Below are 21,974 nucleotides of genomic sequence, written 5' to 3'. Positions count from 1 at the left end.
TAAATGTGAGATATAATATTCTCTAGAATAAGTTGTAATAGTGTTTAGAATAATTTAGGATAAACTACTCATGCCACCAACAGATAATTGTTTTAATCAGTTGAGGGGTCCAATAAACACTCAGCAAGTGAATTACTTATTGAAACACATCTAATTATGTTGCATTCAATGCATCATTTATGATAACAATGCAGTTAATGTATTTAAGACATTGTCCTTAATACACGTTTAAAGCTTGTTCAATTTCTTTTGGATTCAGAATCTATTATTATCAATATCATCAAAACTTATTTTGGTGCATACTCTTTTTCGATGCGGACTACTGGGAGCATATTAAGCAAAATCTTCCATTGACCTTGAGAGTATCTATGAATGAATGAGTAGTCCTATGGAACTTTTTTTAATGAAGTAGACGAAGCAGTAAGTTGTTCTAGTTCATTTCTACTAATTGTTTTATATTGCTGTGTATATTTTTAAGATTAATCTGTTACACTATCCATTAAAAATAGTTTAGACCAATGCAACTAATTAAATTCGAATTATTGCATGTGCTAAAATTATTTTGAAATTAGTTTTAACTAGACCCAATATCAAAAGTCAATGATTGATGTAGAAATTGGACCTCTCTACATACGGCAAATCGGTCGAATTAGAGTCGTTATCGACAAATCCATCTTTGGTAATGGGAAGCGAAGCCTTCGCTGCAATTAACTGGACTGATTAGTAAGCGTGACGATTTTTTTCGTCGCAAACAAATCAAGCTTCCAGCAGTCTATACCCGGTAGCCTTTGTTTGTCGCGTAATTGAGCATTTACTCCTGAATATGACCCGGAAATTGACAATGTTACAAGAAGAATGGGTTCGGTTTGGAGCGTTATTGGTTGCGTAATGGAAAGTAGCGGTCATGTTATGACAACATTATAAATTGTCTAGTCTAGATAATGAAGTGATGTCAGATTTGATATTTCAATTAATGTTATTTATATGTTGGGCCATATTTGTTATTATTTATTATAATTATCTTTACAGTCGGTATATAACGTGTTTCGGCTAATTTCAAATATTAAACTTTTTTATTTTATAATTATTGAAAGTGATATTTTTATTGTTAAAAAGATTAGAAAATAAACAGTGCAATAATGTGCATAATATTTTTGCAAGAATTATTAATTAACACGAATATTTATTCATTCTTTAAAAATGACGAAAATATCAAATACCAGATACATAAAAACGGATCTGATAAGTAATTCATGGTTGGAAAAAGAAAACAGTGATCAAAGTCATTAGGGTAATTCTTCATTGATAAGTAGATTTTATACAATTTTCTTTGAGATTAAAATAAAAGAACAGTTCACAGCGATTCCTGAAGTTATTGGTTTGATTTGATTTGGTGATTGACTGATTGGGCGATTGATTTATGCAAGTTATTGGTGAAGTTGCATATATTATATTTTATTTAATATTATTTTTAATTTTTTATTTAAGGAATTTAGAGAAACGATCAATTTGATGTAAACTTTATGAGAGTAAAATAAAACCCGAAAGTTATATGAAAAAATGAATAATCGGAGAAAAAAGAATATAAAATAATGAATATGTAAATTACATTTTAAAAGTTAACTTCAAAGGTACTGTAGTCCAAATTATGTTTTTTAATGAGATTTATGCTGAAAGAAGAAATCAACAGTGCTTGGTTCAATTTGTGTGTAATTTGGTTTTATACATATAAAAAGTGGTAGGCGTCAGAAGGTTTTTAATTAAATTCCCTTTATTAACAGAAGCCTTTCGCCTTACCACGATAAATAAATATCAACATATATACTAATTACGAATATTGAATTATACAAGCAATATATATCATTTAAAATATTTTATAATTTAGTAAAAAAGCCTTAAAGTTTAAAGTTACAGTATATATTACAGTATAAAACCAATTCGTTTTTACTCTTACATGTTGTAAGATTTTTGTCACTCATTAAAAAAACTAGGTTTTATGATCAACTATTACAATAGAATATCCCTGAAATCTCACTACTGCACTTGTTTCAGTGATTATAATTTATGAGTTTCATTTCTTGTGCGATAATTTGGAAGATTATTGAAATATGCTTCCTGTTGCTATTGCTACTGTTTCTTAGTTCGATTAAAATATTTTAATTTAATGAACAATGATGTGAGATTAATTCAGAACAGCTACAAGTAACTAAGGATTTAGGTGGACGTTGCAACAATTATCACTTTTATTGATTTCCATATTGTTTTTTAGTTGTTTGACGGTTTTTCCTTCAACTTTGTTCATAGATTTTTACATCTAACTAGGCAAAAATTCATAAGCAAAAATTAGTTTTAATTCCAAAAGAATTGATAATAATATCTTTTTCATCGATTGCTGGATCCTAAGTAACTTTAGAGCCGAAGTAAAATCATACAACCATGTTTAAATTCAGAACACTCCATTTTGTTCTTCTTATGGGTAAATATTCCGTAGACGCTTTTAAGACACCTTCATGATTTTTTTTGATATAATACCTTAGAAAATCAATCAAGAAAAAGTTAAACATAAAGACTCATTAATTTTAGATAAATTAAAATAAGAGTGTGAGAAGAGCCAAGGTTATAAAATATTTTATATACATAACAATAATATTATACATAATTTTTATAAACAAAAAAAATGAACCGACTTCAAAAAATAAATAAGGAAATGACTAAAAATTAAAAAATCATCAATCTTGGATTTTTAACATAAAAAAAACGTTTTAAAATAAAATATATACATAATAGTCGTTGTAATAACTAAATAGAAATAAACAAATAACTTATTTAACCTAACTACTACAAGTATTTAATTTTCTACTATATACACAATAATACAATTTAGCTTACCTACCTAAACCTATTTATCCATTTACAATATTATTTTAACTACTGCCAACTGATCAGTTTGAAGTCGCTGCCAAGCCTAAACAACACAAAAAGAATAATAAAATGTTGTGACGTATATATAAAATTAAGTTAGGAACAAAACAAATTTAATTTGTTGCTCGGCACAGACTTCAAAGTGATCACTTAGTACTAGTTAAAATAATATTGTAAATAGATGAATACGTTTAGGTAGATATTAAGCTAAATTGTGTGTATATAGTAGAATATAAAATACATGTAGTGGTTAGGTTAAACAAGTATTTTGTTCATTTTTATTTAATTAGTACAAAGATTATTATATACATTTTTTATTTTAAAATTTTCTTTTTTTGTCTTAAAAATCTATGATTGATTATTTTTTAATTTTTAGTGAGTTCCTTATTTATTATTTGAAGTCGGTTTAATTTTTTAATTAAACATATTTTATTCGAAGTCGGTTAATTAATTAAATCCTTAGAAAATAGTTGCCACACTGAAACTAAGTAACCGCATTTGCCTGACGAACATATTGTGTTCCTCAAAGCAACACTCTATATAATCTGCAGAGACATCTTTAGTAGCCCATCTACCGGATAAGCCATAGACTTTAAATCACGCAATGCGACGCATCTTTGGGTTAATTCGTCGCACATGGCCCGCCAGCACAATGGATCGCACAGATCCACTCGCGATGTTCGGTAGATTTAAAACGGCTCTCACAAAGACTGGCCTTTATGCGTACAATGCGCCACTCTTATTTATGTATATTTATGCACGGGTTCTACATGCGATCGCGGACCGTGAGCTTTGGTACTTCGAAACGACGGTATATAAGTGATTTTTTCTTGCCAAATCGACACCGTAAAAGAGCTATAATATGATCAATATCTATAGTGCCAATGGATATAATGAAATGTGGATCAACCCTCGTAACATCCAGATATTAGCATTTTTGTTTTAGATATCCATTATTTCCGTCTGTCAACATATTTTTATCATATTTCAGGAATTAAATGACATTTCAGATTATAAATTATTTAACTCAAATGTATTCAATGAGCATTTGAACTATATCTATATCATTATATTTATAAACAATTACTTTTTAACAACTATCGTGGCATTCTTTTTGTCACATTAATTTTTCCTCAGTTTCATTAATTGTTCTTGGTTCTAAGATATGGCCCAGTTGTCTATTATTAGTTTTACACTTCTGCTTCCGTAGACTTATAACTGCAGTTATCAATATATCAATATATCAGTATATAATAAAGTCCAATATTTATAGTATGGCGATATATAATTAAGTCCATTAAATATCAACTTTCAGATGTATTTAGCGAATACAAGGAACTGATTTTCAGATTTTTGGTGAAAAGATTACTATTAAACTATACCTATATGAAGAAGTGAAAAAATATATGAAAAAGGAGACCTGTATGACTTTGTAATACGTAAGTAAGTTAAGGAATAATAAATTATTTTAGAATTGTTTTATGGTATAATAATGTAGCAGAATATTAGAATTGATGAGGCGAAACTGTGCAATTTTTAAATTTACATTTTTTTGGATTTTAAATATACTTTAGTTTAAAGATTATTATTAAATGCTTGTATGTATTCTGATAATTCTTTCACTTTAAAAAAGCATTTGTTTTTTCCATTATTTCCTACAACTTTTTTTATTTTTTTAGGTGACGATACTGTGTCAAAAGAACGAGTGTTTGGCAGCGAACTAATAATCAGGAACATGTTACAGAGCTCTGTCAAGGAAGAAGATTTTACCTCTGTTACCTGCTACTGCTAGTCTTATTGTAATAGTTCGTCGCCCAATTTGCTTAACTGACATCGATAGACATCTGCAGTAACAGTTTCGTTTAGTTTTAGCTGCTCATAATACTCTACACATTTCGGTATCAATGAAGATGGCGTTCTTGTACTCACCCATGGCTTTTGCGTTTGAGATCATCGTAGTGAATATTTTTATAACCAATAACAATAGGTTTACAAAACTCTTCTTTCTTGACTGATTTGAAACCACGATGTTGAAACGTTTCAAAATCGCATTTTAATAAATTTGGGTGGTAACTATTTTCATTCCTTTTGGATTTATCCTATCGTATATAAATGTCTTGAAACAATAGACTGAACTGCTAAATTATCTGTAAGAGAGTTTGAACTGGACTTTCGTCCAATAAATCTTGCAATTAATTGTTTTCGAACCTGGCTGTTCTATGCTATTGACATCAACACTACCACTATTAAATCGTCATCATCACCATAAATCCATAGTCGGCGTTCGGGGTAAGTTTCCACTTGTCAACGAATGCGCTGTTGTTGGTGCTGCAGAATTAAAATTCCTTACTAAATTCCGTCACAGTTGGCCGTCGGCGTCAGCTGTTCTGGCTTCGGAAAATGTCAGTTTCTAATAACTTAATGATCCATGATCCATTTCTTTTTCGGAGCTGTTCGCTAAGTCTTCCACCCAAAATGTTGCGCGACAGAAGTTTGTGAAGAAATCGTTCACCTCTCATAAAATAGACATGTTAAAATAATTTCAATCTGCCTCTCTGAATTTGTTCCTCAACTGTGCTCTGATTATTACATCTTAAACAGTGGCTTCATTTTTAATATTATCTCTGAGATAAACATGCAAAATTTGACTTAAACATCGCATTTGGTCACTATTAGGCAGTTAAACCCAAAACCGATTATTCAGATATGACGGAGCATCACCATAAGTTTCTAAAAATATTTGTTTGGCTTGCTGTAGTAGTGAATGCTGAAAATTGTGATTTTATGCCAAAATGATAAATGATTGAACAATATTGATTGTTAATAGTTGATCAAAATACATGCAAGCACCTAACATTATTCTTTATTAATACTTCTGAATATTAATCTTAATATGTTGCTCTAATATTTAAATTTCGGCATTGATCATGATAACGATAGATAAATATTTGTCATTTTACAAATATCCGTTTCATTGTAATTAATATTTTGCTTTATGTAATATTAAGATATAATGTTTGTTTTTCCAGTATATATAATTTAAATGCGCATGAGCAATTCAGTTCAATCAACACGCAACCTGGTGTCCTTCCATATTTCAGACGATTTTAAAAAGATTAAGGATTTCATATAACAGGAACTAATTAATTCCAACGCTATATGTCAATAAAAACGTTTACATGTTTTTCTGAATTCCATTATATTATTGTGTAATTCATTAAAATAACTGAAATAGTAATTAAATACATGTTAATGCATTAAATATCTTCATCGACACATAAGGATGGATGAGGTATAGCACGAAAGCGTAAAGGGGATAAATAAAAATAAGATTTTTTCCGTGAAAATATATGTGACAGGGTATGCGGTCACGTCTGCGTCATTTTTCAAGTCGCTTGAGTTCCCGTTTCCAATTTGAGGGCGCAGAAGGTGGTTGGAATTTCATATACTGCGTGTAAGTAGCTCATAAGTTTCTCCGCGGAGGAAGCGTCCGGACAATATATCGCCGCAACTTTTAGCTGGAGAAGTCAGGTTTTCAGTCGGTTATGCTCGACTGACACGATTTGAGTCTCCCTTGGGTGGATAATTTAAGGAATAATATGTTTAATGGATGTACCGAACAATGCCTTCTTATATTTCCCCTATGGGACTACCTAAAACGTGCCCAATTACATTTACTCAAATATTTGGTGTACCTTTTAAGTCAATTTCTCAATATTTAATGATCATAATTAAATGTGAGAAAGATTAGTGGAGGTACAATCCAAATTTATATGTTCTAAGTTTCAGTAAGAGCTTGGTTTATTTAAACCGATATTAATATGATTTTAATTAGAATTTTCAATATCAACTCGGTATAAAATATGATTTTGATTTATCAGCGATACTAAGGAATTTTTATTATTTAACAGAATGAAAGCGAGAAAGCAATACACATGGCGTTAAAATATGGGCGTATTGAAAGAGGATATGTATTATTAACTGCATAATGATGGATTGATATATCGTGTCATTAATCAAAAAATTAGACACTGCTATTGAGAGATTCTTTGGCTCATGGTCGATCGATATTTTGAGTGACGGATGAACGTAGCTGACGTAAGAAGAAAAATAATTATGTCAATTGTCCCAGCCAAGGGATGACAGTACAACAACGTACGAGAAAGTAGGTTAATTAAGACATATTTTTGCAAATAATACATATTTGGATGGGGAATAAGAAATATTTTATTAACATATAATTGTCTTATATCTTCATATAAAATATCGATTTAAGTATTTGTTTTTAGTCAATTGAATGTGGAAAGCAGCGATATTTAGAGCCAATATTCTTGCTGTCGATTTATAAGTCTACTCATGTATCTTCTTTTTTGAAAATGTATATATTTAAATATTTTCAATATAAAAAAGAAGAATTATTGTCGATGCAAAATTTCTATACTACCAACCACAAACAAAATATAGGGATTACATTAAAATATATTGTTCAGCTGTATTTCTAGATATTTACCCAAATATTAACAAGGTGTATCACGTCGGACTTGCAGAAAGCAGAACGTCAAAAGTCAAATTATAAAGAGTTCACACACATCTGCACATTCAGCTATTAAAAATTATCTTATTTATATATCTTATTAGTTATTACTTTTATTAGCTATAATCTTGCCAGAGGGCAATACGTATTTGTTATGTCTGTACATACATTAAAGCTTACTGTCTATACCTGGCTAATAATCAGATCGGATGGTGTTAGACGTTTTAGTCTACACATTTGCTGTCATACATAGTACGGAGCATCGACAATGGCACGCAATACTTTATTTTGGAACTGTTGTATGATGGATATATTAGACTCGCTAGCGGTTCCTCATAATTGGACTCCATATGACCAAATAGGCTTAATTATAGATTTATTCAGTAATATCTTGTTATCTAATGACATATTGGGATTTGCCCCCGTTCTTGTTCCAAGTTAGGCGTCGATATAGGGGCATACCAAGATTTTAGCATCCTCTACTTGCGGGAGTTGACAATTATATATCAATATATAGACGGTGGACATGTTCTTCTACGGAGCGTAAAAGTTATATGAGTGAATTTTGTTTCATTGGCTTTAATACGCCACGTTTTCGGTCACATTTTTATTTGATTTAGGTATGTTTGTAGGTACATTGATGCTATGGCTGGATCTTCATGAGAGGCTAAGACATACTTCAGCCTATGTATGTTGCCACATTAGTTATTTTTGTTGTAGGTAGATTGACTGTGTACAGAAGATAATCAGTAAAATGGTACTGGATAAGTACACTACCTTGTGGAACTGAATATATTGCATGTTATTCGTATGTTCATCGCCTTGTTTTACAGTAAAATAACGATCTTTGAGGTAAGATTTCAGTAGGTCATAATCCGGACGAGGGAGGAAAAATTATCTAAAGGTGTAAAAAATTGTAAAACACTGAACAGCATCGTATATATTCCGAAATTAGCTTGAAAAATAGGTAGTGCGGTTTGCACTGACCATGAGGATTCAACATTAGTCTCAAAAATATTTAAATATACCTAAATATAACCAGTGTTTCGTTTAATCTAATCTAAATTAATTGTGAATGAGCCAAAACTATTCAGTCCAAGAGAAGTTGTCAGAAAAATTGTTTATCAGCACATTTAAGTCTCTAATATAGATGAGACACTTATAAACATTTGAGACCGATTTAGATTCCTTCAAAGTTCCCAAAACAGATGTTTTGTGATATCCTGGCTGCTTCGTACTGATGATTAACATATTATTATTGTACTGATTAAAGCTATATTGTCATTTGATTTGTTTAATAATACAATTTAGTAACATTTTGTAAAAGAGGCATTTACATAATCGTATCGGATTTGTTTGTATTTGTCGACGGACGCTATTTGTTTATTTTATATTTAGTTGAAAGGTTCGTTTCAGCAATGCAAATGCAACTGAATCATGAACATTTTTTCGACGTGAATTATCACAACAAGAGTGCACCTATCAACTTAATTTGACTTTTGGCGATGAAGCTCCATCAAAAACCGCCGTGTATCAATTCAATCAAGAAATTCAATCTCGGTGCTTCGAAAGGCGTTTACAAAACCGTGACAGGTGAAGAATCATGGATATATTCGTATGAGCCTGAAAGTAAGCAGCAGTCGACTGTATGGGTGTCCCAAGATGAACCAAATCCAACAAAAGTCGTTCGCACACGAAGCACGAAGGCACACAAAGAAAATGGTGGCCTGTTTCTTCGGGAAAACTGGTCATATTGCAACAGTGTTTCTAGAGGATCGTAGAATAGTAAATTCTGATTGGTACACAACCATTTGTTTGCCAGTAGTCTTCAGTGAAATAAGGAAAACAAACAAGAAAAGCCGGATTGTTCTTCATCATAACAATGCGAGCTTTCAAACAAGAGACTATTTGAGCACTCAAAACATCGAATTGATGGGTTATTAGCTGTACAACCCTGATTTGGCACTCAATGATTTCTTTTTGTTCCCATCGGTGAATAATAAACTGCGTGGTCAACGATTTTCATGGGCCGAACAAGCTGTTCAAAAATCATGTTTTGAAGAAACCTCATTCGGAATGGAATAAGTGTTTTGAAAATTGGTTTAAGCGTATGCAAAAGTGTATCGATCATCGTGGCGAGTACATTGTAAAACAATAAAAATATATTCGCAGCTTAACTATTTGTTTCTTTTTCCTATTCGCGAAATATAATTGTGACCCTCGTACATCTACTAGATCTAGTAGGATTATATTAGAATATATTATAAAAATATAAGATATTAGAAAATAGAAGATAATATTAAAAAAATCAATATAAGTTACTTCAAATTAAAAATTCAAGACATACTACACCGTAACAATAAAACAGAAATAATCAATTTTTTAACAATAACTTTCCGAGTAGATTTTTTGTTGGTTTATATAGTTAAAAGGAGAAACCAACATAAAAATGAATAAATTTTTTAGACCTTCCGTGCGGGCATTTCCCACACCCACTCTTCTTTTCTCCTTTCTCCATTCCTTTTGCCTAACCGAAAGAAAAAAAACATAACACCAAAAGCTACCCAATTCAGGATTTTGAATTATAAATAAACAGACAAAAAAGGTTTATTTGGGCAATTCCTTCTCTAAGAACATGCCGCTTCTGCTTATTCCGCAGCGAGCACTTTTAAGTCATGAAAATAAAAAAGGAACCGACTGAAATGTAAAAGAACGCAATATTGTTTTATTACTGATGGAAACTGTCATTTGTATGCATAAGGAAATTGGAAGTTGGAAACATGTTTTCATTCTATGTCGTTTGTTGAGATTGCAAAATCGGACCGTAATTAAACCACTTTTCGTCTTTTATCGCATTGAGGATCAAAAATTTAGAACGCAAAAGATAAAACTATTTTCCTTTTCTGAAGAAGACATTCAAAATAAATTATTAAAGCTGGGAAAAATCATTAATGAAGAGCAGCGAATTTAAACAAAAAGGTATCAATGTTGTCTACTCAGTCAAGTGTCTACTTCTCAATCAATACGCTAGTTTTGACACCACAGTATTATAACTTTTCTGTGATTCTGACCATATATTTCTTCAAATGTTAGCTGTTTTCTGTTCTAGTTGAACTGTTCAACCTTCCATTCTTGTTCTAAACTGTTCAACCTTCCATTCTTGTTCTAAACTGTTCAACCTTTCAACAAATATAATCTTAGAGAAAATAAATGTTCCTACAGTTTGGCACTTTCCACTTTCTTTTTTAATTTTATTGATCCCAAGTAGTGTGAAACACCTAGTGAACTTATTCTTGTTCCAGCTGGATGTCCATGAGATGTGCAATAGCAGGCGATCTGTTAGTTGTACTGTCTTCACGAGTTTTCAAACCATATACTCTTACTCTATAACACGATATATTTCGTGAATAAGATTCGTATATACTTAAAGCCTCAATTTCTGTATCAGTGCTATCATCAGTGAACATCAGATCGGCCAAGAACTTTATAACATCATAGTGAATGTGATTTTGATTTTCTTGTCTCTTTTTGAACTTTACCAAGAATGGTCCTAAACCCGACTTCAAAAGGACGAGTGTGGTCACATTTCTGTAGTGATTAGAACTAGAATATCTGGGAAACTAGCGATACCAATGGATTTACAAATATGCCTGTACAATGATTACCAGATTATTGTTGAACTAATACCTTCAAAACAATTTCTTCTTTGTAGCCCATAAAAATGTTCAAATTTCTGATGTAACAGTGAAAGTGTAAAATCTGAGCCATGTAACCGTCATGGTGTGGTGCGAAACAATTCTATTTTATAGAACGGTCATGAACTCAACAAACGTTACATAGATTATATTTAATTTTGTTTAAATATTCAGAAAATTTGGTATTGATAAAATGGTATTTATATTTCATTATTTTATGCTTAGACCCAAAATATTTTATTAACAAAAATTTTATTATAACATCTATTAACTATTATTTTAACAAAATTTTCGTGTGATGTGTAAATTTATTTTTGGCCAATTGGATTCTTTTGTTTAGGATCAATATTTATTGCAAATACTTGAAGCAAAATTAAAAAATGAAAAACTGGATAAATTATTATAGTCTATTGATTTTTGTAAAAGAAGCTGGAGTAGGTAAAAGTGGGAATTGGGGTAGTGATAAAATAGCATAAAAAAAGGTAATTTTGACTTAAATTGTATGTAAATGTATATTAAATATTTTATTCTTGCTTAAGTTATAATATGTGTTAAGCACTTATTTAAATTGCATCTATTTAAGCATATTTTAGCAATGAGGTTAGTTATTGGTCTTACCTGGTTAAAATATGGAGGTAGTATACACCTCTGGTCATCGATCCTGGATCGTTGAGCTTTCTCCAACAACTCAAAAAGATCAGCTGCTCCTCTAAGTCTTTCCGGTCTATCGGAACCTGGAGGAGTTTGGGTACCCGGGCCCAAATTAGCACTATGCCATGTTGTGTTACCTCCGGACACGGAGGTTGCAGACTGGTGCTGTCGCCTGCAAACAAAAATAAATTGATTTATATTGCCGTAATCCTTCCGAAATTCGTTTTCCTCAAAGATTAATTAAATTATTAATCTAACAGTAGTTTTGGCTAAACACAAATTACTTGGTTAGGCAGGTGAGGCATTACTAACTGGATATAAAGATAATATACATACATAATTTTCATTTTCTGAGAATATCTGTAAAACTAACAGGTGTCACTTCCTAAAGGCCTATAAGTTTTTAGAATCTGGAATCTCAAAAGTTTTTGAGAACCTATGAATCAAGAGATTTGGATGTATAGAATACCGATAGAACATCTATGGAACCAATAAACAAAGTGATAGTGTGAGTGATGTCAGTGAAGTGCGTAGACTAAAACGTTTCCTACCCTCTGATCTGATTAATGTACAGATATACTTTAATTTAGAATAAGATATTTTACACTAGATTACTAGTTAAAGTGATTTACGAAATATAGTGTAAATCTAATTATTAAAAAAAAATTATTGGCCATTGGGCAGATTATTGAAGCACTATAGACGCAGTAAAGAAAAAAAGAAAGGCTGTATTTTTAATCGACTTCGAAAAAGGAGGAGGTTCTATATTCGGATGTATATATTTTTTAATGTATGTTCGTCGATTTCTCCGTCAATTGTGGGCCGATTTTCAAAATTATTTTTATTCGAAAGAGTGCATATCCGAGGTGGTCCCGTTGGAACCAAATTAGGATCTCTTAGGAGGAAGGGGGACAATCGAGAAAAACGCTGAAATTTCAAAGGCACGTACAAAGTTTTCACATAATTTTTAACTAAAATAATTAGATATTTGGGTATAATGTTATTTCTAAGTTGATGTAATGGAAAATCGGAAGTCGTACAGTGCAAAATCCGTTCAGTTTGCATTGTAAGCACTAATTATGGCAAATAAGACTTCGTAGAGATATTGTAAACAACTACTTCTATGGTGTAATGGTTAAAGCGTTTAGCTCACAAACGGAGGCCGTGGGTTCGATTCCTGGGATAATAACTTTTTGTTGTTGTTTAGTTAGAATATTTGTTAAGTCACCTAGGCTAGGTAGAGGACCACAGGGCCTGAAGCGTTCCTTATTTTCACTCATTGTTTCTTTATTCCTATTTTTCCTCATACTTACATAAGCACCTTTACTAGGCCTATCCATTGTAGTACTTCAAAGTAGTCAGTTGGTAGTAATTAAAACAATATTGTAAATAAATAAATAGGTTAATATATAAATACGATTTTAAATTATTTTTATTTAATTATTACAACGATTATTATAGTTTTTCAGTATATCTAAGTAACACAGTTCAGTTTATTTTCATAGAGAGTGCATGTAAAATACCAATATGTTACATATTTACAACGGTTATGATTGATGTAGTAAATATATCAAAAAATTAACAGCTTAACGTGAACGTTTTAGGTGTCGTGACACATATGTTCACGCGTTTACTTAACGTTATTCGGCTCTAAACAGTTGTTCCAGGCATGAAATAGGGTCGTATCTTATCGGATGATCTACTACCCCTTATAACGAAAACTGGGGTAGACGACACATTCCGATGCATGGCAAATTATGATTTTGTAAGTGTTCAGTTAGGTCTCTAAGATGAACCTTAAAGGTGCTCATAAGGCTATATACTGGGAAATATAAAATTTTGGAGATTTGTTGAAATAAAAATAACATATTAAGATATTCAACTGTGAATGGTTTGATTAGTAGTCGTAAACATCGTAGTCGTGAATATTTGATAGGTTTGACATCCAAAATTATCCTCATTTATATATATATATATGAACCCTAAAGGTGCTCATAAGACTATATACTGGGAAATATAAAATTTTGGAGATTTGTTGAAATAAAAATAACATATTAAGATATTCAACTGTGAATGGTTTGATTAGTAGTCGTAAACATCGTAGTCGTGAATATTTGATAGGTTTGACATCCAAAATTATCCTCATTTATATATATATATATATATATATATATATATATATATATATATATATATATGTAGCGACCTTGAGGCATGTCGAATTTTACATCGTGAAATAACGGTCTACAAAATACCCAGAAATATAATCCCAGATGTTGAACACGGGCGGGGTGCCAGCAGCGCCAACTAGAACCCGACAACGAATAGCGGGCGGCAACCCCGAGACGTTTATCTGGGATGTTATTGAAGGGTATTTCGGTCATTCAGTGCTCAAGCCTCGTTTGGTTTGGACGTGCCACCATCGACTGCCCAAGCCTCGTCTCCAGATAACTCCGCTGCCATCCTTTTTATCATTTGTATTTTTCACATTTTTTTATATTGTCAATAAATAACGGTCTCCTTTTACCAACTATGAGTTTATCTGGATTGGGCCTAAAGTTTAACGTGGGCTTCGAACCAAAGTCGCCCACAGGGCGGTTGACCAACTTTAGAGATTATCCCAGAAGACATCCGGTCCTACCCAGCCTGGTTACTGGCGTGACTGGGATCATTTTCCTTGTTGGATTTTACACTCTTGCCTAGAACAGTCACAAATTTTAAACAATCACAAACATAAATTTACGACCATGCCCCAGAAGGATTCGAACCAGCGGCTATTGCAACAGTAGGAGGACCGTGCTATCGTCTTTACCACTGTGCCACCAAGCCGGCTATTCTTATTTTTCATTATCATTATCACAGTTTTTGCTGCATTAAGTATATACAATTTTGTTTCCGAAAATGTTACTCAAAATGTTATTATTATTTCATGACTAAAACTGGAAAACTAAAATATATATAAAATATAAAAATGGAAAACTAGAAAAGAAACTAGAATATAGAAATGGCTAAGTTAGCATAGTCTAGTAGAAGTTTTAGGGGAATGTGCTCTATCTAGTGGTTTCCCTGTAAATATTAGTGTCAACGCTTCAAAGATGGTAATTTTGTCGTGTAAGTCATACAACGCTCGGTTCAGTTCACAATCTGTGATGATGCAGAATATGAAATTTTACTAGATGAGGATCTATGTGAAATAATAGTAAACAATAACTGAAGGATAAAATGAAAGAATAACATTAAATGTTGATCAGTCAATAATTTCGGATGTGTGAAAGCCATTTGAAATACGAACTTGAGAGATATTGAAAGGAGATTGATTTAGCATTTCCAAAACCTTCTTCTAAAAAAAAGGTATATAGCACATTAAAAATTCTGTCTATTAAAATGTGGATTACTATATATAAATTTGTTTCTAAAAAAATAAATTACAGAAGACAAAAAATTTTTCTTCAAGAATATATAAACATTTATTTGGTTTCGATGATCTCAATTTTATTTCTTACTTTATTTATGTTTCATAAGTTAACTGAAGTCAAAACTACTATCATAACTGTTCCGGTTCACAAAACACGATTGACATTATTAACGTTCAAATACTGACCCGACAATTGTCAATTATTAACTAATTTAAAGAAACCATTTCAACATTTTGGAACACACCCCTTCTCACCAACTAATTAAATTCAAACTTATCCAAGCCCAACCAATGACCCCTAGCGCGAGGTGTCGAATTACTGAGGGTTGGATCGAGATGGAATACATCTGCTTCTATGGTGAAAAAACCGCTTGCGCTACACAATCCGCCCTTAATGAACGGGAATGATTTGTCGAATCAACGATTAGAGCAGCAAGATCAATGATCCGTCAGGTTTTAGAACCAATAATTTTCGTATGTGTTGAAAATGGACTATGATATTCTGTTATTTGCCAGTATACGCATGCATTCAAGGTATGGAACTATTAATTAATATAGCATACTAATAAGTTTAATGAATGAGTTGAAATATGACCAAGAAAGCAGGTGATATAAATAGTATATAATAGATATTAGTGAAATAATTCATATTACCATATGTATATTTGTATATTACACTATAATTATTAATAACTATTGTGAGTATATTTAGAATTATCCACTGTGAGTAAAAAAAAAGTGTTCTATTTTTATCATTCATTAAAAATAACATCATGTTAGACAAAAAGCAAAACACATTAGAACCAAAATAAAACAACTATACTGGTTAGTCGGAAGATACTCTCAACTTGATTTAAAATCAAAGAGGTTGATTTAGAAGACAATCATAAAGCCATTTGGACCTATGGGGTGCAAATATGGGGTTATACTAAAAATTCAAATCAATTAGACATCCAACGCTGTCAAAACAAGGTTCTTCGATTGATTATCAATGCTTATTACTACGTAACAAATGAAGAACAGCACGATGATCTGGAAATCAAATGGATTTGCGAAGTTATCCAAGATTTCGCCTTGAAACACGAAGGAAGATTACTAAATCATACTAACGTGAAAGCAATACAACTGCTGGATGGAAACGAACCAAACCATACGAACTTATATAAAGTATATACCTTTTGTGTAAACTATAACTATAAGTTATTATAATTTTATAATTAAGGAATACGTATTGATGTATTTTCTCGCACTCGTCTTGCTTATGAATTAATCCAATTACAAATGAAATGTAGTAATAAATTAATTTATAATTAAGATTGTACTAAGCGTATCTAATAAAGAAGTTATCAAAAAAAAATGTAGAATGGTGATTTTCGATAAGTTTTTTCTGTTTCATCTAGTCTTAAAATTTATATTTTATTGCAGACATTTTCATAAAATATTTGTACCTTTGAAATTTATATTTCCACACACTTCTTAAAGCTATAGAGGCAGATCAAATATTTGAATTACTTATAAGAAACAAGAAGGAAGCAGAGGAATAATATGAATGAACTATTTAAATTCGGATGGAATTTTTTTAAAAGTGGAAGGAGTGGATCCGACTAATAAACCTGATACTTAGAGTAGTTATGTAAAATAATTACTTTGTCGTGTTTACGGTTGTATACTTGTAGTTTTTTTTTCACTTGTAGTACCAAATAACTCAATTTAAATTTATAGTAATCCAATAATGATTTTGTTTAATTTGAACTACTCATAATACTAGGTGTTTGCGATATCGATTGATGAAAGTACGATGTATCGATGTAAACAATTGTTAAATTCGATGGTTTTGATATTTCTATTCATAAAACAACGGTTTTCAATTTAGTATTATTGAGATATTTAGTGTATATAGATGCTAATCATGGAATACAAAATAGCATTTTCGCCATTCACTACTTTTTTAGTCTGATTTGAAGAATCTGCTGAAGAAGGCCACACCAAAAATTTTTAGAAAATCATGATGCTTTGCTATATCGGACAAAAATTCGCATTAAACTCCCAAAAGACTTTCAGATAATTTACAACAACAACAACTTTTATTTGAATTTTTCAAGACTTCATTGCTTGTGAGGCAAAAATTTAGTTTCTGTGACCATTAATGAGAATTGGATCTACTTTAACAATAACAAGTCATTTTCTTGCATGTAGACATTGCAAAAGTTGTAAAAATACACTATCGCTATCAGCTGGTCTAGGAAGTTCTGTCACATCCAGCGAACTCACCCGACATAGTACTTTCTCATAACCGCTTGTTCAGATCGATGCAGTATGGCTTAAGTGCCACACAGTTTCAAGAGGCTGAAGAAGTGTTAACATCATTGAAAATAAATCGATGATTGGATCACTACTACACCAACATTGCTCTTTCGACACCATATTGTCTGTCATGTTACCAGAGAGATAGAAAACGGTTGTAGAAAATGATATTTTGTACAATTTTTCTCAATAAATGCCGTTTTTAAAGTGACAAAATGATCAGAGTAATTATAATAATTATTTTATATCAACCATTATTGAGTTTGAATGAGAACTCTTATTAAAGCATAGTAAGCTAGATAGAGCTACTATACTTAATCAAGCGTACATTCGTAACTCTACTAATACAGTAATCGATTAAACGATAAAAAAATACGTTTTGGTTAAGTTTCCACATTCAGTTTGTTTTATACAGGAAACTAAAAAGTTCCATCAATTATAATAAATTCAAAATTAAATCACGTTAATTTGCGTGTACATTTAAGCTTTAAGTAATTATATTACTTCCGAAGATGCTATAAGAGCATAAATCGGAGAAGATTACTTTTAAAGCTTCCAGGCATAGTTAATATCACTTATCAGCAAAATTACACACGAAACTGAATTTATTCCGGTTAAATAATCGCCATTATGGGGAACAAGGAAATATAGTAAGGGTTAATCGCTTGACAAATTTATTCCACGGAAGATATTAAGCACCATATCATTGATAATAGTCCGTATAATCTTTAGATTATAATCGTATATTCGGTCGTAACACTCCGTCGTTTTCATGTTGTAGCACAATGTTTAAGACAAACTTTTTTGTTAATTAAGTTAATTTAGCATATAATAGAAATGAATTTTGTAATAATATAATATAATTATACCATAAAATTACGATTTGTTGATGAATGGTTGGGAATAGAAAATTTTTAATTTTGTTATATAAATTGATATAGCGATTTTGCGATGATAACTTGAATATAATTTAATAAAATAATGACATAACTTGCACAGTGACTGTTATGGTTTCCAGCTCTGTAATTTAATACTAACATTTCAAGCGAAAATGTGGGTTATTCATTTCTCATTTCTCAAATCGTGAACTTCCCACTAATATTAAATTGCATTGTATTATTTTATGTACTATTCTATTTATTAATTATGAGTTTTAATGATATTCTAAGATACGGTTGACAAAGCCGCAACATAAAGGCCATTTTACGTAACGTTATATTTTTGTTTGTTATTTTTTTAGAAAGAAACTTTAAAAAGAAATTTAGTATATAGTACTGGGCATTTTTAATAGTCAGATGATAATAAAATTCTATATCGATATTGATTTTACTGCTGTGCTTTACATATTCAATTTTTCAGAAGAATATTTTGGACATGCAAAACCTCCTTTTGACATTTTTTTTATAACATCTTTATTAGATACGCTTATTACAATCTTAATTTACACTTAATTTACTACTACTTTTCCTATGTACTTGGATTAATTAACAAGCATCGAAGCAAGCGAGAAAATACATCAGTATGTATTCCTCAATTATAAAATTATAATTATGTATTAATTATTAACTTATAGCTATAGTTTACATTAATATTACACACTAAAGGTTCACACAAGTTCGTATGGTTTTGTTCGTTTCAATCTCCTGACATCCTGCGCGCTGTCCAGCAGTTGTATTGCTTCCACGTTAGTATGATTTAGTTAGTAAACTTCTTTCGTGTTTTAAGGCGAAATCCTGCACAACTTCGCAAATCCATTTGATTTCCAGGTCATCGTGCAGTTCTTCATTGGTTACATAGCGATAGGCATTGGTAATCAATCGAAGAACCTTGTTTTGACAGCGCTGTATGACTAACTGATTTGAATTTTTAGTGCAACCCCATATTTGCACCCCATAGGTCCAAACTGGCTTTATAATTGTATTATAGATCAACCTCTTTGATTTTAGATCAAGTTGAGAGTATATTCCGACTAACCAGTAAAATTGTTTTATTTTGGTTCTAATGTGTTTTGTTTTTTGTCTAACGTGATGCTTCCAATTTAATCTACCGTCAAGATGGATTCCAAGGTATTTTGCTGATTCTGCTTGAGGAATCGGGCATCCATTGAGTGATATAATTAAGTTTTTATTATTTCGCCTTAATGCAGAATTAACGTGAACAGATTTAGAGCTATTAAATTGAATTTTCCAATCTTTCGTCCATTTGTAGATTTTGTTGACTGCCACTTGCACTTTTTCTATTGCCTTAGGCAGAGATATATCTTTTGCCATAATAACTGTGTCGTCAGCAAAGGTTCCAAGAAGTGTTTCTTTTGTTGTTGGAATGTCAGCAGTGTAGAGCAGATACAGGAGAGGTCCTAAGACACTACCTTGTGGAACTCCAGCCGAGATATTTTTAAATGTCGGGAATGTCATTTCGTGCGATACTCTAAATTTTCTTCCGAATAAATATGACTCCAGCAATTGACAATAGTTACGCGGTAACAATTTGCTCATCTTACAGATTAATCCCAAATGCCAAACCCGATCAAAAGCTTGTGAGACATCCAGGAATATTGCAGGGCAGTATTTCTTTTCCTCAAACGCTCTTTCAATAGCCGCAGTTACTCTGTGCACTTGATCGATAGTTGAATGGTGATTTCGAAAACCAAACTGGAAATCTGGTATTGTTACCAAATGTTTAACACGTTTAAATATCAGTTTCTCAAATAGCTTTGATATCGCAGGTAGTAGCGAAATAGGCCTGTAAGATTCGACTTGTTCTGCAGGTTTGTCAGGTTTTTGAGCATAATTATTTGTGCAACTTTAAAGCATTGGGACATGCTTCAGCCTTAAACAGGCATTAAATATATATGTCAACATGATGATTGCTTTTCGTGGCAGTTCTTTCAATAATCCAGGTGAAATGTCATCTATACCAGGTGCCTTTTTAGAATTGAGGTTATCAATTTCAGTGGCAACTTCCATTGGAGAAATTAGATTTAGATCTACATCGGGTTGATAAACAGGAGATGTATCCATGGTAGATTCTATATCATTAGGTCGAAAAATGTTAGCTAAGTATTGTGCGAACAATTCAGCTTTTTCATTGTCGCGTGGAACCCATTCATTTCGATCATTTTTAATTGGCGGTACTTGAATAATTGGTCTTTTAAATCTTCGAGTTGCTTTCCATAACGAATAATCTTTGTCTGCTTGTGGGTATAATTCACTTAAATACTTTTGAAAGCAATTCTGTTTATATTCTTTGATCTTTTGATTCTTCTGATTACTAATTCTATTAAACGTAGTTTTGTCAACAGCATTTCTGGTTCTGTGCCATACTCTTCTAGCTTTTCGCTTTTCTTTTATCATTTCTATAATTTCGAGAGGGTAAAGTACTTCATATTCTGAATTCTCTCTTGCTATTGGGGTAGCATCTTTTGCAGTTGACCGAATTTGTTCAGTTATATGTTTGGTTTGTTGCTCAAGATCATCTATAGTTTTAAGTCTTACTTTTAAACTGATTTATTCCTGCAGTACTAATCTGAATTTGTCCCAGTCAGTATATTTGTTGGCAAGATTAGGCTTTTTTGCTTTTCTTAGGATTGTCGCGCCCAGTGTTAATAATACTGGAGTGTGATCAGATGTTAGATCGCACAAGCTTTCTGTACTAATTTGATTTAATGAGATGCCTTTTGTAATGTAGAAATCCAGCAGGTCTGGGACTTTATTACTGTCTGTGGGCCAGTAAGTGGGTTCGCGTCCTGAATGATAATTACAATTTGTAAGGTTAATGGCTTTGAGTAATTCGTTTCCTTTTTCAGGTGTGTTATTATTCGTGAACCCCAAGCTGTATGTTTAACATTAAAGTCTCCATCAATAATAAACCTTGGGCCTAATTTTGAAAAGATATCTTTATATTGATGTTGTGTCATTTTATGTATTGGTGGACAATATATAGCGCCAATATTTATTTCAGCCCCGTTTTTTTCGATACTAATTATCGTAGCTTGTATTTCTTCATTTTTAATCTCTTCTTCCTTTTGACATGAAAACGCGTTTTTAAAATTCAAAATTGGTTTTATTCTTCAATGTAATCTCCATCAAGAGCCGCACAATAATTTCAGATGTAGAACGATTTATCCTTTGCTTCAAAATAGATATGTCACCAGTTGCTATCCACTCATATGACCGTTTTGACTTCGGAGTGAAGTGATGGATCCATGTTTTGTCCATTGTCACATATCGACGCAAATTTCGGTTTGATACGTTTAAACATCGCCAAACAATGGCTCAGAATCATCAACACGTTCTTGTTTTTGATCAACAGGGAGGACACGTGGTACCCAGTTTGAATAGAGCTCTCTCATTGTCAAGTGCTCATGCAATATAAAACCAACACGTTCTTTTGATATATTTGCGATGTTAGCTAACTCACATAACTTCAATTTTCGATCAGTCAAAACGATTTT

At 31.7% G+C, this 21,974-nt stretch overlaps 1 protein-coding gene across 4 annotated transcripts in view; it reads right to left on the bottom strand.

The window, feature by feature from the left end:
- The window catches only part of RapGAP1 (Rap GTPase activating protein 1), a 642,055-nt gene that overhangs the window by 191,919 nt on the left and 428,162 nt on the right, over positions 1-21,974 (bottom strand). For all 4 annotated transcript variants that reach the window (XM_076398221.1, XM_076398308.1, XM_076398500.1 and 1 more), the window contains one exon: positions 11,770-11,974. In XM_076398221.1, coding sequence (XP_076254336.1) covers positions 11,770-11,974 — 205 coding nt within the window. The remainder of the gene's footprint in view (positions 1-11,769; positions 11,975-21,974) is intronic.

This window comes from Rhynchophorus ferrugineus, unplaced genomic scaffold (assembly GCF_030347505.1).
Source record: "Rhynchophorus ferrugineus isolate W39M unplaced genomic scaffold, kcgeb_rfMv2 rfM1, whole genome shotgun sequence".
Taxonomy (NCBI): domain Eukaryota; kingdom Metazoa; phylum Arthropoda; class Insecta; order Coleoptera; family Curculionidae; genus Rhynchophorus; species Rhynchophorus ferrugineus.
Note: the sequence above shows the minus strand (reverse complement) of the source record. Positions and strands in the feature narration are given on the sequence as shown.